A 25773-nucleotide genomic window follows, 5' to 3' on the forward strand; every position below is an offset into this window, starting at 1 on the left:
TGACAATTCTAACAACAAACAGAGATACATTCTCTTTAGCGATCTGGAGACAGAGTTCATCTACAAGTGCCACTAAAACCATCTCAATCCCAAACCCTGCCCTGAAGGCACACTGAAAAGGATGAAGGACATATGTCTCATCCAAGGATTCTGGTGTTGCTCTGTCACTATGCATTCAGTACCCTTTCCCACAATGTAAAGGTTGGCACAGGTCTACAATTGGCCAAGACTTGCCACATGTATTTCAGCGGGTTTTATATAAAACGTGTTTGCTTTGCACATTGTACGTGAGCATCCTGCTTATTGCCGAGCAAAGACCGCTAAGGGGACTCTTGGCGTTCAAAATACTTCATTTCCTTTCGTCAGAGAAACTGAAGCTGGAGCGAGATTTCAGTCGATACAACTACCTGAGCCTGGACTCCGCGAAAGTGAACGGCGTGGACGATGCGGCCAACTTCAGAACTGTTAGGGTAAGGACTGGCGTCACTTTGGGTTCGGAACCGGTTCAGCTTAAGCTCGAAGTGTTAATGCTGGCAGCTTGCCCTGGGACAGCATTCTTAAATGTCTGAGGTTTCTAGCTAGTTGATCGAGAGTCTCACATTTCAAGCCACGTGATTCAGTCTCCTTAAAACATAAGGTTTGAAAATAATGTCTATGCACGAGGTCAGATGCAGGAGATCTATAGGGTTGCCGACCTTCCAGTGAGACCTGGAGTTATCCTGGAATTACAGTCGATCTTTTAGACCATAGAGGTCAGTTCCCCTGGAGGAAATGGTAGCTTCAGGTAGTGGGCTTTATGACTAGGGTTGCCAACCTCCAGGTGGGGCCTGGAGTTCTCCCGGAATTACAGTTGATATTTTAGACCATAGAAATCGGTTCCCCTGGAGGAAACGGCAGCTTCAGAGGGTGGACCAGATGGAATCCCATCCCCGCTGAGTTCCTTCCCCTCCCCGAAGGTGCAGCCCCCAAACCACCAGGAATTTGCCAAGCTGAAGTCGGCCACCCTGTCTGTGCCTGAGTCTCCTGACAATTTGACTTTCCACTTAAAAGCATCTGCAGAGGGATTGCTAATTTTATCAGATATTGGTGCAGGGGAATCAAAGATTCCTGTGTAGCTGCTTATTTTCTGGCAGAAGTGAGGATGGGCAGGCTGTTTAGATCAGGAAAATGGCCGGATCTAAACAGCTGGGTGACCTTGGGCCAGTCACAGTCCTCTCCGAACTCTCTCAGACCCACCTACCTCACAGGGTGTCTGTTGTGGGGAGAGGAAGGGATTGTAATCCAGTTTGATTCTCCTTAAAAGGTAGAGAAAATTGGCATATTAAAAACCAACTCTTTTTCTAGTTTTGTTAGTACTTGTCTTTATCAGATTCCAGCTCTTGAATCATAAGATTTGAAGATAATTCACTGCCACAGGTAGACTTAATTGCTGACAGTATGAGCAAACGTAGGCATGCTTCCTTTTATAATGTCGATAAAGAAATGTTTTACTCTGCTGCTACGGTTTGCTGTGGGCTAATCCCGCTGTGCTGTGCTTGGTGGGAGACAGTGTTGCTGAGTGGTTAGAGTGTCAAGCTTGGGCTGAGAAGGACTGGGCTTCATCCCAACCCAGCCAGGAAGCTCTTCGATTGACTTTTCAGCCAGCCTCTCCTCCTCTCTCTCGTGGGGTGACTGGGGGATCGGATGTGGCCGAGAATGCCACCCTTCTCTCTGACGAGCTCCTTGCAGGAAGGGGGAAACGTTTTTGTTTTTTTAAGTGTAATGCATCTCAATTTCCCTTTTCCAGAATGCCATGCAGATTGTGGGATTTATGGACCACGAAACGCAGTCGGTTTTCGAAATGGTTGCCGCCGTTTTAAAATTGGGGAATATCGAGTTCAAGCCTGAATCCCGGGTGAATGGCTTGGACGAAAGTAAAATCAAAGATAAAAATGGTAATTCATGTTTATAGCCTTGAGTCTACTAAGATTTATCTTCACTTTGATTTTAGATTTATTTTGGCTCTGGAAACACTTGTTGAATAAGGAGGTGAATAAGAATCTTCTGGGCATGGAGGAGGGGTCACTGGGGGTGTGGGGGGAGATAGTTTGGAATTTCCTGCATTGTGCAGGGGGTTGGACTAGATGACCCTGTTGGTCCCTTCCTACTCTATGATTCTATGGTTCTAAGAAATGTGCACAAGGCTTGGAGTTGGTCTTTTGTCTAGGCTGAATCCAAAGAGCAGAGTCAAACTAAAATGGCTATGCATGTTGGGCGACACATGTGAGAATTGGGAGCCAGCGTGGTAAAGTGGTTAAGAGTGGTGGACTCTAATCTGGAGAACCGGGTTTGATTCCCCACTCCTCCACATGAAGCCTGCTGGGTGACCTTGGGCTAATCATAGTTCTCTCTGAACTCTTACATGCCCAGGGTAATGCTGATTGTCACTCTGGGGTCAGGAAGCAATTTTCCTCCAGGCCAGATTGGCCAGGGATCCTGGAGGTTCCACCCCCACCCCCATCTTCTGGGCATGGAGTAGTGGTCACTGGGGGTGTGGGGGGGGAGGTAGTTGTGAACTTCCTGCATTGTTCAGGGGGTTGGACTAGATGACCCTGGTGGTACCTTCCAACTCTATGATTCTCTTCTGTGACACTGTGTTGCTTCCTCAACACTGCCCCCATGTTGCTGGCCATCACCAGAGATGGCACGGAGACTCAAAGCAGCGCCACGCGATAAATCTTCCAACGGGTTCAGACTCGGCGATTTCCATGGCGTGTTATTCTTGGTAGCTTCCTCACCCTGGCTGTAACATGCATTCCAGCTCTGATTCTCTTGTCTCAAAGATACTTCCCTCTGAGTCACTAGGTCTTTGAGTTTATGACTATAAGCACATAACTTATTTTAGCGTTGTTAATGCATGTAATTGGTGTTTGTTTGTTTTTAAAAAAAGACCAAAATGAGATAAGTGGAGGTCCTTTGCTTCCTCAGAACTCAAAGAAATATGTGAGCTGACGGGCATCGATCAGTCGGTGCTGGAAAGGGCCTTCAGCTTCCGAACCGTTGAAGCCAAGCAGGAGAAGGTCTCCACAACCCTAAATGTGGCTCAGGTATCTGCAGGTGTTTATGTATGTTAAGACACGTAGGAAGAATTTTCTCTTCGTTGTAGCAGCTTGCGTGTGGTCTGAGGTAAAGCCTTTAATTGGTACTCTTTGAGGGGGAGAAATGTCCCCCCATGACACCATTGTGGAAATACAAACGGTTCTCTGTCTTGGGTGGTTCCTAGGGGAGCTTTTCAGAACCAAGCCCAAGGTGGGACTCCTGAATCTACAGCGTGGTGTAGTGGTTAGGAGCGGCGGACTCTACTCTGGGGAACCGGGTTTGTTTCCCCGCTTTTTCATATGAAGCTTGCTGGGTGACCTTGGGCCAGTCACTGTTCTCTCTGAACTTTCTCAGCCTCACCTACCTCACAAGGTGTCTCTTGTGGGTAGAGGAAGGGAAGGCAATTGTAAGCCGGTCTGAGACTCCTTAAATGTAGAGAAAATCAAGGTATAAAAACCGCCTCCTCCTCCTCCTCTTCTCCTCCTTCTCCTTCTCCTTCTCCTCCTCCTCCTTCTCCTTCTCCTTCTCCTCCTTCTCCTCCTTCTCCTTCTTCTTCTTCTTCTTCAATTTTAGGCAGCTCCCCACAGGGTGAATTCATAATGACAAAGGCAGTTTACCAGTCTTTTAATAAACCAACCAGAAATTCCCTCACATTCTGATATTTCTCGAAAGCAACCCCGAACAAACATGGTCTGGGCTGCCTCCTTGTTAAGACATACCAGAGGCAAATAGTGTCTGTGACAATCGCAAATATCTCTAAAATTTGTATGTTTCTTTTGTTTTTAATTAGGCTTACTATGCGCGGGATGCTCTGGCAAAGAATCTTTACAGTAGACTCTTCTCTTGGCTTGTTACCAGAATCAATGAGAGCATTAAGGTAACGTTATCTGAAATCAATGTAATTAGAATGAATGAGTTGGAGAATAACAGTGTGCGTGCGTCCTTTTGCAGCACAGTACTGATACGGTGTCAGGGGGTTAAGAATAGCTGTACTCTTATAATGTTTTTTTCCCCAAATAAAAGATTGTTCTGTCATAATAAAGATTGGACAGTCTTACTGAAATCTCAATTAAGCACATGAAAGTAATGCTGGCTTTCTTCTAGGCACAAACGAAAGTAAGGAAGAAAGTCATGGGAGTTCTGGACATCTACGGCTTTGAAATTTTTGAGGTACTTTTCTTTATTATCCTGCCTGTAACAAGATATGATGTATCTAATACTACGGGAAGAATAAATGCAATGTTGTACGGCTGTATTAAGGAGCCCCGAGGCGCAGAGTGGTAAGCTGCAGTACTGCAGTCCAAGCTCTGCTCACGACCTGAGTTCCATCCCGACGGAAGTGGGTTTCAGGTAGCCGGCTCAAGGTTGACTCAGCCTTCCATCCTTCCGAGGTCGGTAAAATTAGTACCCAGTTTGCTGGGGGTAAAGTATAGATGACTGGGGAAGGCACTGGCAAACCACCCCATAAACAAAGTCTGCCTAGTAAAATTCGGGATGTGACGTCACCCCATGGGTCAGGAATGACCCGGTGCTTGAGCTGGAGACTTAACATTACGGCTATATTGTCACTATATTTTCCACCAGTGACAAAAAGGGGAAATGTGGGGGGAAATGGTCACTCTCCCCACATATATTTTGGGGGCGTTCCATGCATATATCTAACAGGTTTCTCGAGGCGGGGGGAGAGATTTGCATGAGGGGCTGTGGCTCAGTGATAGAGCATCTCTTAGTGGTAGAGCATCTATTTGGCAAGCAGAAGATCCCAGGTTCAATCCCCAGTGTGGGATCGGGTGATACGAAAGACCTCTGCCTGAGACCCTGGAGAGCTGCTGCCAGTTTGAGTAGCCAGTACTGACTTGAATGGACCAAGGGTCTGATTCAGTATATGGCAGCTTCATGTGTAACATACATGTTCAGCAAGCCTGTGAAACCCAACTTACTGTAATGATCATGAAGAATTCTTTCAGCCCTCCATGAAGGATCACGAGTATTAATTACATCACTTTTCTTGTTAGTTTATTTAAAGTCTAAATGTTATTTCACATATGTATATGTGAATCTGTTCTGTATTAGCTCAAGGTGGCTTACAATCATGATTGCTTTGTATTGTTGATAACAAGAAATAACACATCTTCAACTACCTTGGTTTAGCAGAGCAATAAAATTGTGCCTTTTCTTTCTATGTAACTGCTGACCTTGGTATAACTATTGCCAGAAAATACAGGATTGCTTTTGAGGCTCTGGAAGGCCCAGCACTCATTTCTGAGACAGGTGGGATTTAGGCAGGTGCCAGTAAAATCAGTGGGTGAGTTTACTTAAAAGCAGAAAAGCCAACTTGCCTTTTCAAGAACTCATTGAGCAGACTTACGGGTGTTTGGTGTAAGTGGTGTATGCTTAAAGTAAATCCCTCTGGATTAAATTTCAGGCAAACAAAGTTGCATGACTTTGGTAGTCCAAAGACTGTGTGCACACACCCTGAAGTCAATGTTGACACACACATATTTGCTTATACGTGCTTAGAGCCATTTGCTTGTTATCCACTGTATGCTAAGCCGGGAGCTGCAGCCTCTTTCTGTCAAATTTTTATCCTGTTTTTCCATCATAACTCCTAGATGAGTACTAGCATGCTTGCAGAATGCACGTGTATCACTTTGCATAATTTTCCAGGTTTACATCCAATAACTTAAAGTTTGCAATGACCTTCATGTAGACCAGCCAACTTGCACGGATATAAAAATATCAAGAAAATGCAAGCTACCTTTGTACTCTTCCTGATGTGCTTGTTTCCCAAACTCATTTAAGAACATAAGAAAGGCCCTGCTGGATCAGACCCAGGCCCATCAAGTCCAGCAGTGCACACAGTGGCCAACCAGGTTCCTCTAGGAAGCCCACAAACAAGACAACTGCAGCAGCATTCTCCTACCTTTGTTCCACCACACCTAATATATTAGGCATGATCCTTCGATCCTGGAGAGAATAGGTATGCACCATGACTAGTATGCATAAGAACATAAGAAAAGCCCTGCTGGATCAGACCAAGGTCCATCAAGGCCAGCAGTCTGTTCACACAGAGGCCGACCAGGTGCCTCTAGGAACAAGATGACTGCAGCAGCATTGTCCTGCCTGTCTTCCACAGCGCCTAATATAATAGGCATGCTCTTCTGAGACTGGAGAGAATAGGTATGCATCATGACTAGTATTCATTTTTACTACTAGCCATGAATACCCCTCTCCTCCATTTCTGCCTTATGGAGCTCCTGTAAGGCCAGAAATTATGTAGAATACAAATGTACACGCAGCACAGTCTTGAAATACGTTGGAATGCCACAGTCCTCAACTACGTTTCCTCATCACTCGCTTTTTAAAAGAGTTGTTGAGCCAAGAGGTCTAAATATTTATTTCTAAAACGTCTGTCCCGCCCTTCTCCACAAAGTACTGTTTTAAGGAAGGAGAGAACCCAAGTAGAGTTGGTCTGTTACCAGCTTCAGTTGTACGCCGATGTTTTGTACGCTGACTCTAATAAAGGAAAGGACAGAATTCATTACTGAGGAAGATGAGCCAACGGCAGCCGTGTGTGAAGAAACAGCCGCGATGCCTTCCTGCCTTATTTCCAGGGGATGTTTGTGAGGTTTTCCCCCAGGAGCTAATTACTCCGTGTTGTTTGGGTGGCAAATTGTTTGTTCTCTCCGAGATTAAACATAAAAAATAAATCCTTCAATTGCAAGGACCCCAACCATGGATGTATGACATAGGGGTAAGAGGCCGGCATAGTTGAGAGAAAAGGGGGGGTTGAAATGGTGGGCAGGCATTGAAAGAGAGGAAAGAATTGGGAAAGGTATTTTGAAAACCCAGCATGCCTTGTGGAGAGCTGTTTGTCTAATGAACTTTGGAACTGGCGTTTGCATAAACCTGTTGATTTCAGTTCTGTTCTCAGGCAAATTGCTAACGCCTTCTGTGCTGTTTTAATCCCACAAGACGAGCCCTGCTGGATCAGACCAGTGGTCCATCCAGTCCAGCCTCCTGTCTCACCCAGTGGCCAACCAGTTGCCCTGGAGGGCCAAACCAGCAGGGCACAGAGGCCGAGGCCTTCCCCTGTTAAGAACATAAGAGGAGCCCTGCTGGATGGACCAGGGGTCCATCTAGTCCAGCATCCTGTCTCACAGTGGCCAACCTGTTCCTCTGGAGGTCCAACAACAGTGTGTAGAGGCCGAGGTGTTCCCTTGATAAGAACATATGAAGAGCCCTACTGGATTGACTCAATAGAGGAAGCCACAGCCTTCAATTTGCAAGATCTGAGCAAGGCTGTCAAAGATAGGACATTTTGGAGGACTTTCATTCATAGGGTTGCCATGAGTCGGAAGCGACTTGACGGCACTTAACACACACACACACACACTGGAACCATTTAGTGGATGAAGAAAAGCCCAGTGGTCCATCTAGCCCAGCATCATGTCTCACACAGTGGCCAGTCAGTCACTCTGGAGGTCCAACAACAGGGCATGGAAGCTGAGGCCTTCCCCTGATAAGAACATAACAAGAGCCCTGCTGGGTGGACCAGGAGTCCATCTAGTCTAGCATCCTGTCTCACAGTGGCCAACCAGTTCCTCTGGAGAGCCAACAACAGGGCATAGAGAACATCAGAAGATCCCTGCTGGATCAGACAGTATTTCTAGAACTGAACACACATGAACCAGCCCTGTGCAAGTCTTCAAGAGGAAAACAGAATCCATTCTTAACATTTTACTTATCGTGCCTGAATTGATTCATTATTAAAGAGCTCATCAAATGCTAACGTTTGCTGTACTGATTGAGAGCGCTATATTAATCTAGCTAATGCATACATTTCCAGTTTTGCATTAAATATTATCCGAGTGCCTTTTGAAGAGCCCTCTCTTTAGCATTAATGAACTTCCCTAGCTTGAGAGAGAAACGCGCATCACAGTTCTCGATCAAGGAGAAACGTCAGGTTAATTTGCTTTCCCCCGGGCCATTACGCTAGGAATACTTAGCTTTATCTAGTAGCTGTCAAATGAACGGTTCATTCGTTAAAAATTTTTTTCTTTAAGTATGATGTAGATCCTTCTTATTCAGGTTCATTTGCTTCAGTCACATGATGGCCTCATCCAAAATGCTTTTCACGGCTAGTTTGCTCTTCTTTCTCATCATGAAGAGGACAACGGTGGAGGAATTCTGAGATTCCTAACCCTGTTTGCTTGGATAGTTGGAGGATATGTGCAGTAGATTAGATGGGGAATGCGTCATAAATAGTAAACAGAGCGGTGTTGCTGAGTTTGAGCGCTGAGCTGGCAATACAGTGAAATGTAGAAAGGACAAATGTGTGTTGGGAGGGTGCCTGGCGGGTAACTGGCTGAGTTATTGTGCTGGAAAGGATGTGACTCATGAGCAAGCAGAACTGTGCTGTTTTTAGGGTTCTCTCAAAATCCGTGGGAAAACTGCCATTTGTTTTTAAAGGGTCAAGGTTCACACTTAAACTACTGAGGAATACCTGAAAGAATAATCACAGGCACCTAGGGACGCCAGATTTTTAGCTCATGGCAAATGGTGTAATTCGCTCTATGTAGGGCTGCCCCTGAGACCAATCCAGAGACTCCAGCTGGTGCTGAATGCTGCGGTGAGGCTCCTTACTGGGGCCTCGATCCGGGAGCACATTTAGCCAGTTCTTTGCCAACTTCACTGGCTCCAGTTGGAGTACCGGATCAGGTTCAAGGCGCTGGTTTTGATCTTTGAGAGGCAGCGTGGTGTAGTGGTTAAGAGCGGTGGTTTGGAGCGGTGGACTCTGATCTGAACCGGGTTTGATTCCCCACTCCTCCACGTGAAGCCAGCTGGTTAAGAGCAGGGGACTCTAATTTGGTGAACTGGGTTGTTTCCCTGCTCCTCCACATGAAGCCTGTCTGTTGTAGGGAGGGGCAGGGAAGGTGATTGTAAGCCACTTTGAGACTCCTTAAAGGAAGAGAAAAGCGGGGTATAAAAACCAACTCTTCTTCTCCTCCTCCTCCTTTTCGTTTTGCAGGATAACAGTTTCGAGCAGTTCATTATCAACTACTGCAACGAGAAGCTGCAGCAGATCTTCATTGAGCTCACGTTGAAAGAAGAGCAGGAGGAGTACATACGAGAGGTGAGGCTCCTCGGTCTCCCATGTTCTTCCTCGCAGTTCATTGATATCCATTTACTTGGAATGTTGATGGCCGCCTTTCCACTCCATGAGTCCACCAGGTGGCTCAGAAAAAGATGCAAAACGTAGGAAAGGCCCTGCTGGATCAGACCCAGGCCCATCAAGTCCAGCAGTCTATTCACACAGTGGCCAACCAGGTGCCTCTAGGAAGCCCACAAACAAGGTGACTGCAGCAGCACCATCCTGCCTGCGTTCCACCGCACCTAATGTATAATAGGCTTGCTCATCTGATACTGGAGAGAATTGGTATGCATCATGACTAGTAGCCGTGAATAGCCCTCTTCTCCATGGACATGCCCACTCCCCTCTTAAAGCCCTCCAAGTTGGCAGCCATCATTTCCTGGGGCAGGGAGCTCCACAATTTAACTAGGCGTGTGAAGAAATGCTTCTTTTTCTCTGTTTAGAATCTCTCCAGCTTTGTGACACTCTAGGTCAAGAGCAGAGGGGCCTTCGAATCTAGATAGGAAAGGAGTAAGGCCAACATCTGGATTGCCCCCCCCCCCAGTACGCATGTGAGAATTAAAGGGACTTGGGTGTGCAGAAGATTCTTTTTTATTCTCCTTGAGCCCAGTGGAAACGTAGAAACAACAGACTGTATCTCACGACTTGGTTCAATAAGTATGTAGGCCAGGAGTGTCAAATTCATTTGTTACAAGGGCCAGATATGACATAAATGTCACTTGGTTGGGCCGGGCCATGCCTCGCCAACCCAGATCAGGACCCTGGGGGTGGTGGTGGCTGCCAATTGAGAGTGTGGTGGTGGGGTGGCTGCCTCCACTGGCGAGCCGGCAGCACCCAGATTGGGATGGGTTCAATAAGTATGTAGTGCCTGTCTCGGGTGGCTTGGGGGCTGGATAAGAGCTCTCAAGGGGCTGGATTTGGCCCACAGGCCTTACGTTTGACACCCCTGGTTTAGGCTTTCCACTCTTGGGAACATGTGTCCATAAAGTCCTGGAAATCTTTAAGATGCCGCACGCTTTCTGTTTTATTTCCCTGGCCCTATACTGCAAGTATACACCAAGGTAACTCAGGAAGGGGGAGATATGGCCCATGTATTGAAGAATGCTTGCCTGGGCTACTGTTTGTCCCTTGGGCCCTGATCTTGGGCCACTGGGACTGCGGTGTCTGTTACAGGGAGCGTCCCTGAAATTTAGGGGTTGTCCCCTCACCCAATCTCCAGGCGAAAATCAGACCGAAGAGTCGGAGGGACTCCCCTTCTAAACTCTGTGGGGATTGCACAAAGTACGATCGACTCTCAGCTTCGCGCTAAAAGGGGGTTTATTGGCTCCATTTCAATAAGTGCATGGGAAATTGACACAGACGGGGGAATGGAATGGACGGCAAGTCTGGCAGCTGTTCAGAGACGCTCGTTTTGCTCCAGCGACGCCGAGCAACTCCTGCATTTTTGACAAAATGCGAAAGCCGCAGATATAATTGTGATGCTAGGAGGGGGGCAGGGGGCAGTATTTAAACAAAGGCCCTCCATCTTCTTGCCAATTAAGGACACCCACCCCCCGATCCACACAGAAATACTTTTAAGATGCTTCCTCTACCTCCCTTTATAATAGGGCACATGTATAAAAACAACTTTGTATAAAGCATCATCTTTACATGATTATTGTTCTGGTTTCCTTACCACATTTCCCACTGATCCTTAATGCCTTATAATCTTACGCTGCATCGTTAGTCACTGAGCAAGCTAATGTTCTTAGGAGAAAAGCTATCAAAACATGTGGAACAGAGAGCCAACGTGGTGTAGTGGTTAAGAGCAGTGATTTGGTCAGTGGACTCTGATCTGGGGAACCGGGTTTGATTCCCCACTCCTCCACATGAGCGGCGGAGGCTAATCTGGTGAACTGGATTTGTTTCCCCATTCGAACACATGAAGCCAGCTGGGTGGCCTTGGGCTAGTCACACTCTCTCAGCCCCACCTACCTCACAGGGTGTCTGGTGTGGGGAGGGGAAAGGAAGGTGATTGTAAGCCGATTTGATTCTCCCTTAAGTGGTAGAGAAAGTTGGCATATAAAAACCAACTCTTCTTCTTCTTCTTCATCTTCTTCTTCTGCTGCTGCTGCTGCTGCTGTTGTTAAAGGGACAGGATTTTTTTTCTCCAGGCCCCCGTTGGCAGGTTTTGCCCTCGACATGGTTTGTGAGATGGAGTGGACCTCCTCAATAACAATAATGCCCATCTAAAATCCCTTCGAAAAATAAGAATCTAAAGCCGAAATCCCAAGTGTGCTCTGCGTGGGAGCGTTGCATCAAACTCATTGGGACCTGATTTCTGCATAAGTGTACTTAGGAGTGTCCAGCCTGGCTAGTTCAGTCCTTAAAAAGTCTTTTCTGCCCACTGTTTTATACCTCTGTTTGCTTTCAATAGGGCATCGAATGGACCCACATCGAGTACTTCAACAATGCTATCATTTGTGACCTAATAGAAAACGTAAGTCGTCATCACTGTTCTGAATATGAAATGTGTGACGTGCTTTTCTGGGATGTCCTTATTCTGTTGATGTCATTTCGTTAGGTTTGCTGTGTGATGGTTTATGTATTTCCGCAAAGAACGTGTTGCATTCTATTATTCCTTCCTGGCATAAGAGCATTTGTAACTCTGTGCAGTGTATTCTTGTTTCCCTGTTTCGGAAAACATTCTGTAGGGGGGAATTTGAGTAAGCTCTGCTGTCAGTCTCTTGCAAAAAATGACCAGGACCCCCTGTCAAGGTGAAATTATGCTTTTAAAAGGAAGGCAAACCAAAGAGCTTGGTGGTTTGTCAAGATATACTTCAGAGACAACATATGCTTGTACCTGAAGATGGCACTTCAACAGAGGCAGTGTGGTGTAGTGGTTAAGAGCGATGGACTCTTATAGGGAGAACTGGGTTCGATTCCCCACTCACCCACACGAAGCCAGCTGGGTGACCTTGGGCCAGTCACAGTTCTCTCCGAACTCTCTCAGCCCCACCTACCTCACAGGGTGTCTGTTGTGGGGAAGGGAAAGGAAGGTGATTGTAAGCCGGTTTGATTCTTCCTTAAGTAATAAAGAAAGTCGGCATATAAAAATCAACTCCTCCTCCATCTTCTACCTCTGCATCTTGGTCAGGCAGTTTCTAACGGCACAGGAGCTCTGCCTTAGGAAATGTGGCAACTTTACCTTCAACCTAAAACATCGGCTTTGGGATCGTGCTTTACAATGAGACAGGGCACAGACCCAGCAATATCCAGTTATTCTGCAGTACCAAATATTTTCAACCAGCAGATTATCTTGGGTCCCGCTATCTCTGATCTCCTCTTCCCTCTTGGCATTCTTCCAGCACCTTTTCCTACCCTTACCAATGAAATCATGCAAGATGAGATGGAGACAGTTGTTTCTGATTAGCATATCGAATTAAACAGATGCCTAATGGGGGGGGGGCGCAGCTCAGTGGCAGAACATCTGCTTGGCAAGCAGAGGGTCCCAGGTTCGATCTTCATGACCTCCAGCTAAAAAGATTTAGTAGATGGTGATGTGAAGGACCTCAGCCTGAGACCCTGGAGAGCCGCTGCCAGTCTGAGTAGACAGTACTGACCTTGATGGACCACAGGTCTGATTCAGCATAAGGCAGCTTCAGTTGTGTTCATGTGACCACGAATGGCGATAGTACAAGCACATTTTTACCTTGCAAACAGCATTTTTTTAAAAAAGTAGTTCAGGATTATATAATAAACATAAACTAATAACATATTTGTGTTATGGTTATAGTTTATTAAGAAACTAAAGGGTAGTAATTTGTTTTCTTAATGATACTAAAGATAGTGTGTGTGTGTTAAGTGCTGTCAAGTTGCTTCCAACTCATGGCAACCCTATGAATCAATGTCCTCCAAAACATCCTATCCTTAACAGCCTTGCTCAGATCTTGCAAACTGAGGACCGTGGCTTCCTTGATAGAGTCCATCCATCTCATGTTGGGTCTTCCTCTTTTCCTGCTGCCTTCAACCTTTCCTAGCATTGTTGTCTTTTCCAGGGACTCTTGTCTTCTCATAATGTGTCCAAAGTACAACAGCCTCAGTTTAGTCACAGCTTCTAGATAGTAGCTGTCAAATATCTTGGTTCAAGCATGTGAGATCATCTTTATGAGTGGTAGTATTCTCAGTGTTATTTATTTTATCTGGCTGTTTTTCTATTTATTTTTTTTGTAGTTCATATTCTTTTTGTATCTATGTTCTTTTGTGTGTGTGTGTTTTTCTGTATTTTTTGTTTCAATTATTATTGTTATATTATAAAATTAAAAATATTTAAAAAGAGGTTTTGTAGCTGTGTGGTAGAGCATCTTCTCTGCCGGCGAAAACTCCATATATAATCCCAGATGCCTTTAGTTAAAGGATCAAATAGTTAAAAGACATGGGAAAACTCTGAAGAGAGACTATCTGACTGCTTTTAAAGGCAGCTTCATGTGGGATACATCCTGCCTGATTTAAGATTGGAGATTTGGTTGGCTAATATCTTGTGTAGGTTCCCGTGGTAGTGCTGGGAACATTCATTATTGTGCGCAGTGGTTGAACTCCACCTGAACCGACCTTATTGTTCAATGGCAGAATCAGAACGGGATCTTGGCGATGCTCGACGAGGAATGCCTCCGGCCCGGGGTTGTTACTGATGACACCTTCTTAGAAAAGCTGAACCAGGTCTGTGCCACTCACCAGCACTTCGAAAGCCGCATGAGCAAGTGTTCGCGCTTCTTGAACGACACCTCGCTGCCCCACAGTTGCTTCAGAATTCAACATTACGCTGGCAAGGTAAACATATGTACCTCCGTGATGACTTTACCAATGTGGTGAAGTGGTTAAGAGTGGTGGGCTCTGATCTGGAGAACTGGGTTCGATTCCCCACTCCTCCACATGAGCGGCAAGACTCTAGTCTGATGGACCGGGTTGCTTTCCCCACTCCTACATATGAAGCCTGCTGGGTGACCTTGGGCTAGTCAAGTTCTCCTCGAGCTCTCTCAGCCTCACCTACCTCACAAGGTGTCTGTTGTGGGGAGAGGAAGGGAAGGAGATTGTAAATTGGTTTGATTCTCCTTAAAATCGGCGTCTAAAAACCAGTTCTTCAACTTCTACTATGCACTGTTTTGTCATTCCGGCTTTGGACACTTGAAAACATGGTTGCTTTTGAAGTTCCAGGAGCATATATAAATTAAGATGGATTGCTAGTGGCTGTTAAATCCAGGGAAAGGAAAGGAAATTAAGATTCCAAGAAAGGAGATACTCCACGGGTGCGCATGGACAAACGGACATACATACACAAATAAAGAAGAATAAGATTCGAGTTCAGTAGCACTTTAAAGAGCAACAAGATTTCTGGGGTATAAGCTTTTGAGCTGAAGAAGGGAGCTTTGACTCACAAAAGCTTGTACACTGGAGATCTTGTTGCCTTTTAAGGTGCTACTGCACTTTCTCTTCTACTGCAGACCAGTAGACTGGACTTTCTCTTCTACCCCCCTCAAATATATATATATAAATATATATAAAAGAGAATCACAGGAAGGCTTAGTTTTCTTTCCTGGTTTCACCCAAGTAGCTCCAGTGCTGAAGAGACAAGCCACAACGCTGAAGAGACAAGCCAGAAGCTTGCTTCTTTTCACAGGAGATTCATAACAAAGGAAACATGTAAATATGTGAGCCTGTTTACGGGTGAACATACAGGAAGAATATTTGGGGTGTGTGTGTAAGCAGTCAGGCCCTCCCAACTGATTATCCACTCTGACTCATGAAATTTGTTTTTGCTTCTTTTGTTCATTTGTGATTGCTTATCGGTCTGCCCCCTTCAGGTGATGTATCAAGTGGAAGGATTTGTAGACAAGAATAACGACCTGCTGTACCGCGACCTGTCGCAAGCCATGTGGAAAGCCAACCACCCCCTCATCAAATCACTCTTCCCAGAAGGAAACCCGGCCAAGATTAACTTAAAGAGACCTCCCACGGCCGGTTCACAGTTCAAGTCTTCCGTGGCAACCTTGATGAAAAACTTACAAACTAAAAATCCCAACTACATCAGGTAACCTCTAAGGAATTAAAGCTTTAGAAAGTGATTACTTATAGTTCGATGAAGGAAAAGTAACTAATGGATGCCAGGAAGGTTGTCTAGGGAGGAGGGGTTGGTTCCACTTGCCACCTGAGCATTGTACTGCAAGAAAAGGTTGCGCCTTGTTATTTATACAGGGAGAGTATCCCTCATCCGGCCATCCCATGTCCGGAGTGATCTGAAAACCAGACCCTTCGAGCATGCAGGCAGATCCATGTTGCCTGCTTTCAATGTTTCCTCTCACCTAAAAAAATAAAATGCAGGGTACACTGCATTTTAGGTGGAGACTGAAAGCCTGCCGTTGTTAGTTTGTTCATTGTTGCTTTTGTTTAACAGCTGATACAGGTGTTTTGGGGAGATAGTTACACCTTTGCTTTCTGATGGTTCAATGAGAAGGTGCAGAAAAGAGCAACCAATATTATACGTGTTTATAGAGCAACTGCCCTATGAAGAGCAGTTAAAACGCTTAAGGCTGTTTAGCTTGGAAAGAAGGTGGTTAAGGTGTCTCTAGGAAGCCCACAAACAAGATGACTGCAGCAGCATTATCCTGCCTGTATTCCACAGCACCAACAGAATGGGCATGCATAATTTTATAGACATCTATTATGTCTCCTCTTAACTGCCTTCTTTCCAAGCTAAACAGCCCTAAGAGTTTATATTAACTCCAGAGTTAATATAATTTTTATTAGGTCCAGTGCACATGAAACGCTGAATATTGAGCAGATACTGACAGATTGCGTGCTCACCTGCAATTAGTCGATAGGTAATAACACAAAGGCACTTGGTCAGCTTAAAGCACATTTGCTGACTCGGGCCAGTTCTGACGACGTCTCAAGCTGAGAACAAATTTATATCCCACTCACAATCTCAGCAGGTTGTCTGCGTCTCTTCTTTGGAGGTTTGGTTCCGTTTGAAATTAGCGTGTGCAAATTGAAATGCCAGTAATCCAGCAGAAAGGAAGGGAGCCGCACCAAAACAAAACAGAGACAAAAAGCAACAATTGGTGCCAGGGAATAAAAATGTAATATTTAAAGTACCCCTATGCATTTCGCATAAGCTTCCTCAGGGGGGGATCTATTCTCTGCTCATGCAAGCAATAAAACAATTAAAACACCTGCTGCATTAAACTGCCTGCAATCCCAATTTCACCCAAGTAGCTCCAGTGCTGAAGAGACAAGTCATAGTGCTGAAGAGACAAATCACATGTGAAAGACCTTCTTTACCTGAGACCCTGGAGAGCTACTGCCGGTCTAAGTAGACAGTGTTATGTATTCCCAGCGATGTATTAAGAGTTTGAAAATGTTATAAAAAATACTGTTCGCACTTTCTATATATTCCCACTGATGTATTAAGAATTTGAAACTGTTATAAAAAAATACTGCTCGCACTTTATTTGGCCCCTTTAGCTGTGAAGACATCTTCCAACCATTTTTTAGCCGTGACACCCAAAAACCCTTTTAAAGCGATGTTTTTAATAACGTTTTCAAACTCTTAATACATCGCTGGGAATACATAATGCGGTAACCCCCAATACTGACTTTGATGGACCAAGGGTCTGATTCAGTAGAAGGCAGCTTCATGTGTTCATGTGTTCACAAGCTGGCTTCTTTTCATGGGAGACTCAAAACAAATATGTGAACCTGTTTACAGGTGAATGTACAGGAAGAATATTTTTTGGGGGGGGAGTGTAAGCAGTTTATTACAGAGTGGAGGGTCCATTTAGGAAGCTGCTTGACACTGCTTAATGTTGCACGCAAGAAGTTAACAGTACAATATTTTTACTCGTAGGTGCATCAAGCCGAACGACAAAAAAGCCGCCCACGTCTTCAGCGAGGCGCTGGTGGGTCATCAGGTTCACTATTTGGGGCTCCTGGAAAATGTCCGAGTTCGGAGGGCGGGATACGCGTTCAGGCAGCCGTACGAACCTTGTTTGGAAAGGTATAAAATGCTCTGCAAGCAAACGTGGCCCCGTTGGAGAGGCCGGGCCAGGTAAGGATTCTTACAAGTTTCGGCATCCTAAGGAAGAGATCTGCAAACTTTTTAAGCCCGTGGGCACCTTGGGAATTCTGACCCTGCGTGGTAGGTGTGACCACAAAGTGGTTGCCGCAGTGTACCTTCAGTCACACAGTGAAGATCCTTGTGCTGTGGTGGCAGCTGCTGCCAAAGCAACGGCTGCAAAAACCTGCACAATCAGATCACCAGTGGCCCATCCGAAGCCAAAAAGAAGAAGAAGAGTTGGTTTTTATATGCCGACTTTCTCTACCACTTAAGGGAGAATCAAACCGGCTGATAATCACCTTCCCCTCCCCACTGCAGACACCCTGTGAGGTAGGTGGGGCTGAGAGAGCTCTAAGAGAGCTGTGACTCACCCAAGGTCACCCAGCTGGCTTCATTGTGTAGGAGAGAGGAAACAAATCCAGTTCACCAGATTAGCCTCCGCCACTCATGTGGAGGAGTGGGGAATCAACCCCAGTTCTCCAGATCAGACACCATCGCTCCAAACCACCACGGTTAACCACTGGCCGAAGTGAGGAAGGGTGCAGGATTATATCTTGGGCTCTTAATAATAAACACATTAATACACAAAGCTGCCTTGTACTGAATCCCTTGGTACATCAAAGTCAGTATTGTCTACTCAGACTGGCAGCGGCTCTCCAGGGTCTCAGGCAGGGGTTCTTCACATCATCTACTTGCCTAGTCCCTTTAACTGGAGATTGAACCTGGGACCTTCTGCATGCCAAGCAGATGCTCTACCACTGAGCCACATCCCCTCCTCAAACATTGGAGCAATCGTGTCTTCACATGAAAGGAATACTCTCCATTTACACATGAACACATGAAGCTACCTTATACTGAATCAGACTCTTGGTCCATCAGAATCAATATTGTCTGCTCAGACTGGCAGGGGCTCTCCAAGGTCTCAGGCAGTGGTCTTTCCCATCACTACTTGCCTAGTCCCTTTAACTGGAGATGCCAGGGATGGAACCTGGGACCTTCTGCATGCCAAGCAGATGCTCTACCATTGAGCTATAGCCCCTCCTCTCCCCAGAAATACAACCCATGAACACATGAAGCTGCCTTATACTGAATCAGACCCTTGGTCCATCGAGGTCAGTATTATTTACTCAGACCGGCAGCAGCTCTCCAGGGTCTCAGGCAGAGGTCTTTCCCATCACCTACTTGCCTAGTCCCTTTAACTGGAGATGCCGGGGATTGAACCTGGGACCTTCTGCATGCCAAGCAGTGATGCTCTACCACTGAGCCATGGCCCCTCCCCAAATGCAGGTACACCCATTTAATTTGCATGTGATTTTAGCGTAATCGGCCCTGACCTGGAGGTTAGCCCAATCTCATCAGATCTCAGAAGCTTAGCAGGGTCTGCCATGGTTAGTATGTGGATGGGAGACCACCAAGGAAGGCTAGGGTCACTATGCAGAGGCAGGCAATGGCAAACCACTTCTGAACATCTCTTGCCTTGAAAACCCTACAAGGTTGCCATGAGTCGGCTTCAACCTGATGGCCCTTTGCACACATGGAGTGATCCCACTCGGAACAGTCGCACTGACTAATCCTGACGTCATCAATTGATGTTTTAATGATACTTGGATGATTTATGTGTTTTAATTATTGTTACCCTCCCTGAGCCTGGCTCACTGAGGATGAGGACGGGCTATAAATTTGAAAAAACAAACAAACAAACAAAAATCAATCTGTGTGCATTTTCCTAGAAATCTGACATTCAGTAAAAGACATGCAAGGATTGGGTGGTTGTTTAACGGAGATTTGGTTGGCTGTCTCTGTGACATCTCTGTGGCCCTTCAGCTGTGGGGAAAAGTGTTTTCAGGATCTTGGTCAGCCTTCACAGTGCTTAAATGGCAACTTTTTTTGTTGCCGTTTTGTGTAAATGTTGTGCAAAGTGTTTTATCGCTTTGACAATTGCGCAAGCTGGTTTTGAAGCAGAGTCTAATCTTTTATCAGAGCAGAAGTCTTATCTGTTTGCATTGTATTTTTGCCCTTCTGGGCCATAATGTTTTTTACAAAACAGAATGGAAAAAATGTTATTCGCGGCTTTTATGTACCCCCGACAATCCTGGGTTTCCCCCCCACCCATTCAGACTGCTGATGCCAAATGCAGCAAGTTTTTAAGTTTTGTGGCAGCTATAATAGTTTCAAAACATTTGTATGCTTTCTTTAAATAGGGCCGGAGTAGAGGTACTATTTAATGACCTGGAGATTCCTGAAGAAGAGTATGCCTTCGGTAGATCGAAAATATTCATCCGCAATCCTAGAACAGTACGTAAACGAACCCTTTCTCAAAAGCACCTTGAAAGATTTGTCTGTCTTGTTCAGATTGTTGAGGAATTGAGGGTTAATGAAGGTTTTTTGGAGGGAAAACCCAAATACCTGCGGAGTACGTGGTAGTCAGGCTATTTTTTATGACAGTGACCTGCCATCTGCCAAGCTTAGCCCCACATCCTTTGAAAGAAGAAGCAGAGTTGGTTTCAATACCTCATTTTCTCTACCTTTAAGGAGTCTCAAAGTGGCTTACAATTGCCTTCCCTTCCCCTCCCCACAACAGGCACCTTGTGAGGTAGGTGGGGCTGAGAGAGTTCAGAGAAAGCTGTGACTAGCCCAAGGTCACCCAGCAGGCTTCATGTGGAGGAGCGGTGAATTGAATCCGGTTCACCAGATCAGAGTCCGCTGCTCGTGGAGGATTGGGGAATCAAACCCGGTTTTCAGATTAGAGCCCGCCGCTCTTAACCACTATGCCACACAAAGTTGCGTGTCCTTCCTGAACTGCAGATAAAAAAAGTTTGCAGGATTCATCGTGTTTGTATTTTACGGCTCCACTGGAGCCGCATTTTGTAATAACAGCCTCACAACATAGGTGAAACGGAGAGGGTCACTTGCCCAAAGCCATTCAATAAGCATCCTATCTGGCCTAGCTTAAGGTGGGTAACCATGATGATCTTCAGTAGAAGAAGATTTGAATTCTGTAGCCCCTTAAAGACCAACTAGGTGTCCAGGATATAAGCTTTTGAAAGTCCCTACCTGAGGAAGGGAGCTTCAACTCTCGAAAGCTTTTACCCTGGATATTTTGTCGGTGCTGTGGGACTCAAATCTTGCCTATGGCGGCATGTTTCCCCATATCCACGACTGCATTTCCCATCGCTGTATTTCACTTGCTTTCTTTGGAGAGCGGGGGAACATATCCTGGTAAACTTTTTTTTAATTCTGTACTTTTGTTAAAAAGTTTTATTAATAAAAACGGACAGTCAACAGTAAATAGATACATAAATGAAAAACAAATAGTTACATAATCACATAAAGTCACATAAAGTACTTTACAACCCTGCATCCGTAGCCCGTTCTCGCTTAACCGAAACTATATCTTATTATAAAATGAACATTTCCATTCTTTGAATGGTTCTTATCCATTCTTTCAGTGGTTGTTGTCTACACTATTAATATCATCATCATTATTTTTTGGTAAGTGGTTTGCTTCACTGAAATAGAAGAAGAAGAGTTGGTTTTTATATGCTGACTTTCTCTACCACTTAAGGGAGTCTCAAACCGGCTTACAACCACCTTCCCTTCCCCTCCCCACAACAGACACCCTGTGAGGTAGGTGGGGCTGAGAGAGCTCTTAATAGAGCTGTGACTAGCCCAAGGTCACCCAGCTGGCTTCATGTGGAGGAATGGGGAAACCAACCCGGTTCTCCAGGTCAGAGTCCACCGCTCCAAACCACTGCCCTTAACCACTACACCCCTTTTATTTTTGACAACCAGTCATGTATCTTAGGGGAGGTTTTCTGGTTCCACTGCCTAGCAAAGACCATGGGGGGAACATATCCTGGTAAACTTTTTTTTTTATTCTGTGCTTCTTCTGCTTCTTCTCCTCTTTCTCCTCCTCCCTCCAAACCTACTCAATCCTCGTAGCTCTTCAAATTAGAAGACCTGCGGAAACAGCGCCTGGAGGATTTGGCGACATTAATCCAGAAGATCTATAGGGGCTGGAGGTGCCGATCGCAGTTCCTGCTCATGAAAAGAAGTCAGGTTGTGATCGCTGCCTGGTACAGGAGATACGCGGTAAGACGGGGTTTCATTTATGCAGGTCCTTATCCCGTCATGTCTTGAGGGCTCCTTACAGATAATAATGCATTTAAAATGAAACATGGTGTTATACATTCCTAATTAAAAGACATATTGGGAAAAAAATCACTTGCTATTGAAGAGGAAATGGCCTTTTTGAGGTTCACTAGCTGGAGGCCTTAAGACAAGACGTCATCTTCTAGCCCATGGCTAGGGGCTGAGCGCTCCTTTTACCGGTAAAATAAACTTAGACTTTTCTGTCATCCAAGGTCTCTCTCTGTGTTTGTTTTAAGGCCTCCAGCTAGTGAGCCTCTAAAAGGCCATTTCCTCTACACTATAAAAACCAGACAGCTTTGTATCAGTGGTCTCTGCCGCAGCAGAGAGAGCTTCATATTTGTAAGACTGCTCATCGAGAATGCGTCTGTACCTTCTGTAAGTCAAAAATAGCATTTTGAACTAAACTTGATAGGTTATAGCAAAACTAGCATAGACCTTGGCCTAGTGGAGAGATAGCAGTTAACCCGTAGGGTTTTCAAGGCAAGAGACGAACAGAGGTGGTTTGCCATTGCCTGCCTCTGCGTAGCAACCTTGGACTTCCTTGGTGGTCTCCCATCCAAGTACCAACCAGGGCCGACCCTGCAAAGCAGCCAAGAACTGATGAGATCAAGATGGTTCAATGAGTGCTCATATGTTTTAGAAACCCGATTCGCCGTTTTGATACGCGTGCACGTTTGTCTTCACTGCAGCAACAGAAGCGGTACCAGCGGACCAAGAGTTCTGCCGTCGTGGTTCAGTCGTATATCAGAGGGTGGCAGGTGAGTTTGTCTATTCAGAATGTGCTTTTATCCCTCTGCCCACTGTGACCGCTGTTTCTTGTGTTTTGATCCCTTCCTTCCTCCCAAGGAGCTGAGCAGAGTTCTTCCCCTCCATTCTATCTCCATAACAACCCTGTGAGGTAGATTAGGTTGAAAGAGTGCTCGGTCTAAGAAGAAGAGTTGGTTTTTATATGCTGACTTTTTCTGCCACTTAAGGGAGAATCAAACCGGCTTACAATCGCCTTCCCTTCCCCTCCCCATAGCAGACACCCTGTGAGGTAGGTGGGGCTGAGAGAGTGTGACTCGCCCAAGGTCGCCCAGCTGGCTTCATGTGTAGGAGTGGGGAAACAAAATCCAGCTCACCAGATTAGCCTCCGCCGCTCATGTGGAGGAGCTGGGAATCAAACCCACCACTCCAAACCACTGCTTTTAACCACTACACCACGCTGGCCCCCTGGGTAGTTTCATGGCCAGATGGGAATGTCAGCCTGGGTCTCCCAAATCCTGTTCAAGTCCTCTGACCACCGTAAAAAACTGTCCTCAGAATAGTTGCCATGTCCAGCTACTCAGACCTGGAATCGAGAGAATCTACCAGTATCTTGGCCTACGCTATTGTGGTGGGAGATTCGAGCACCATGATCAGGAATACTAAGAAACCCCACCTTGAATAGTGACACAACAAAAAAATAACTTGGCAATGAATGACATTGTGGTGGTACCACTTTCTGTGACGCACAAAGCACGGAACGTACAGTTTCCCACTAGGTTTACATCTTTCTTGTCTCTCTCTCTTTCCCCTTGGGGCAGAGGATGAAAGGCTTTAATGGTAGGCTTTAAGAGGGGAGTGGACATATTCAAGGAGGAGTGGGCTATCCATGGCCACTAGTAAAAAATGGATACTAGTCACACACACTTGATCTTAGCCAAAAGGCCGAGAAGCGATGGATACTAGTCATGATGCATGCCTATGCTCTCCAGGATCAGAGGAGCATGCCTATGATACTATGTGCTGTGGAATACAGGCAGGATAATGCTGCTGCAGTCGTCCTGTTTGGGGGCTTTTTAGAGGCACTTTGTTGGCCACTGCGTGAACAGACTGCTGGACTTGGTGGGCCTTGGTCTGATCCAGCATGGCTTTTCTTATGTTCTTATGTATACTAGTCATGATGCATACCTATTCTCTTCAGTATCAGAGGGGCATGCCTAGGATATTGGGTGCTGTGGAACACAGGCAGGATAATGCTGCTGGATCAGACCCAGGCCCATCAAGTCCAGCAGCCTGTTCACACAGGGGCCAACCAGGTGCCTCTAGGAAGCCCACAAAAAAGATGACTGCAGCAGCATTATCCTGCCTGAGTTCCACAGCACCTAATATATTAGGCATGCTGGGGTTTGGAAATCGATCTTGGCCACCTTGTATTTAGTTCCAGCTTTCAAGTATACCAGCGTTTCCTGTTTCCTCTGCCATAAGAATTCAAAATGCAAAAGAATTGTTGAGTGAAATGTCTATTGGGGGAAAAATTGTTTGGACTATAGTGCTGAAAATACAATCTTGTTTAATTTGAGCTTCCTCTAGGATCTGCACTGTATGTAATCTGTTGAGTATTTTAGGAAGATGATTGTTTGTGGCTTAGAATCCCAAATCAACAAGAGAATTAGATGAGTCTGGGAAATTTAGTTTGGGCGCCAGTCTGATTTCTACTGGTAACATCTCTTAGGAAAAAAGGCTCTCCTTTAAAAGCCCTTCCTGTTACTATGTTTAGTACCTTAAGCCCAAGACATAGTTGACAGAAATTAGTTAAATCCGAAGATTTAGATAAAAGAATTGAGATGCCTTTTGTCATTTATTTAGGGGAGAGGGAGGCGGACGTATTGTCAACCCCATACGTTGTCGGATGGCCAAACCACATGTGATGCTTGAGTGCCTTAATTTGGGGCTCGAGATGTGCAGTTTTGCCCTAAAAGAAGCCCTTGAGGGACCTTGGATGAAACAGGTCTTTTCCTCCATGACCTTAATGAAAAATGGGCTCTCTGCTTTTAGTCCGAGTATGGGAAAAGACCACTGACTAGGATAGTCTACACTCGCCTGATCTCATTGGATCTCAGAAGCTAAGCAGGGTCGGCCCTGGTTAGTCCTCGGATGGGAGACCACCAAGGAAGTCCAGGGTCACTACGCAGAGGCAGGCAGTGTCCAACCACCTCTGAACGTCTCTTGCCTTGAAAACTGCTAGAGCTCTCCATAAGTTAGCTGTGACTTGATGGCACTTACTACCACCTATTTGCCCTAACTTGGATGGCCCAGGCTAGCCCGATCTCAGCAGATCTCGGAAGCTAAGCAGGGTCAGCCCTGATTAGTATTTGAATGGGAGACCACCAGGGAAGTCCAGGGTTGCTATCTGGGCACGGGCAAAACCCCCTGTGTTCATCTCTTGCCTTGAAAACCCTACGCAGTGATGTCAAACATAAAGCCCGTGGGGATCTGGCCCCTTGAGAGCTCTTATCCGGCCCGTGAGCCAGCCAAGGCCGCCACGCCCTCCAGTCCTGATCTGGGCTGGTGAGAAGAAGCAGAGTTGGTTTTTATATGCCGACTTTCTCTACCACTTAAGGAAGAATCAAACCGGCTTACAATCCCCTTCCCTTCCCCTCCCCACAAGAGACACCTTGTGAGGTAGGTGGGGTGGAGAGAGTGGGGCTAGCCCAGGGTCACCCAGCTGGCTTTGTGTGGAGAAGCGGGGAAACAAATCCAGTTCACTAGATTAGCATCCGCTGCTCACGTGGAGGAGTGAGGAATCAAACCCGGTTCTCGAGATCAGAGTCCGCTGCTCCAAACTACCGTTCTTAACCACTACACCATGCTGGTCTCCCATTCAAATGCTAATCATGGCGAGGTATAGCCCGGCCCGACCAAGTGACATTTATGTCATATCCATCCCTTGTAATAAATGAATTCGACACCCCTGCTCTACGGGATTGCCATTAGTCAGCTGTGAAGGGGGACCGGCACCAAGAAAGCATAACTGTCTTTTTCCTTACCTGGGTTTAAGCACAGGGCAGGCCATTTCCAAGTGGGGAAAAAATGTGGGGAGGGAAGAGTTAGACCACCCTGCTTTCTCAGAGCAATGGCTTCAGCTTATATTGAGCACCATGTGTCTGGTTTTTTAGACCCAGATTACACCAGTGGAAGCAGCACTAGTGACAATATGCCCCTAAGTCTGTGGCTCATGGTAACTTTTTTCTTGCATGGGGGGATTTTTCATAGGCTCGAAAGCTGCTGCGAGCACTGAAGCACCAGAAACGCTGCAAAGAAGCGGTCACAACCATTGCAGCCTATTGGCATGGCGCTCAGGTGAGAAGCCCCGCAACGGGCGCCTGTTGTTTTAGAACCACCATTTGGAGCGAAGGTCCTCGAGATAAGAGATCCGCCGGAAGCGTTTTCAGTTGCTTTAAGTTACATCGCTCACCTTATTTTCCTCCCCTTTCTTTCTCCCCTCACCCGGCTGTACGTTAAGAGGTTTCAGCCCAGAAAAACCAGCTCACGC

At 46.0% G+C, this 25773-nt stretch overlaps 1 protein-coding gene across 1 annotated transcript in view; it reads left to right on the plus strand.

Moving 5' to 3' along the window:
- The window catches only part of MYO1B (myosin IB), a 101532-nt gene that overhangs the window by 56510 nt on the left and 19249 nt on the right, over positions 1-25773 (plus strand). Inside the window, exons 8-21 of the mRNA XM_056861080.1 lie at positions 367-470; positions 1787-1934; positions 2968-3086; positions 3869-3955; positions 4183-4248; positions 9110-9214; positions 11649-11711; positions 13841-14041; positions 15073-15299; positions 17115-17315; positions 19526-19619; positions 21267-21416; positions 22166-22234; positions 25494-25580. Coding sequence (XP_056717058.1) covers positions 367-470; positions 1787-1934; positions 2968-3086; positions 3869-3955; positions 4183-4248; positions 9110-9214; positions 11649-11711; positions 13841-14041; positions 15073-15299; positions 17115-17315; positions 19526-19619; positions 21267-21416; positions 22166-22234; positions 25494-25580 — 1721 coding nt within the window. The remainder of the gene's footprint in view (positions 1-366; positions 471-1786; positions 1935-2967; positions 3087-3868; positions 3956-4182; positions 4249-9109; positions 9215-11648; positions 11712-13840; positions 14042-15072; positions 15300-17114; positions 17316-19525; positions 19620-21266; positions 21417-22165; positions 22235-25493; positions 25581-25773) is intronic.

This window comes from Euleptes europaea, chromosome 15 (genome assembly GCF_029931775.1).
Source record: "Euleptes europaea isolate rEulEur1 chromosome 15, rEulEur1.hap1, whole genome shotgun sequence".
NCBI classification, from domain to species: Eukaryota; Metazoa; Chordata; class Lepidosauria; order Squamata; family Sphaerodactylidae; genus Euleptes; species Euleptes europaea.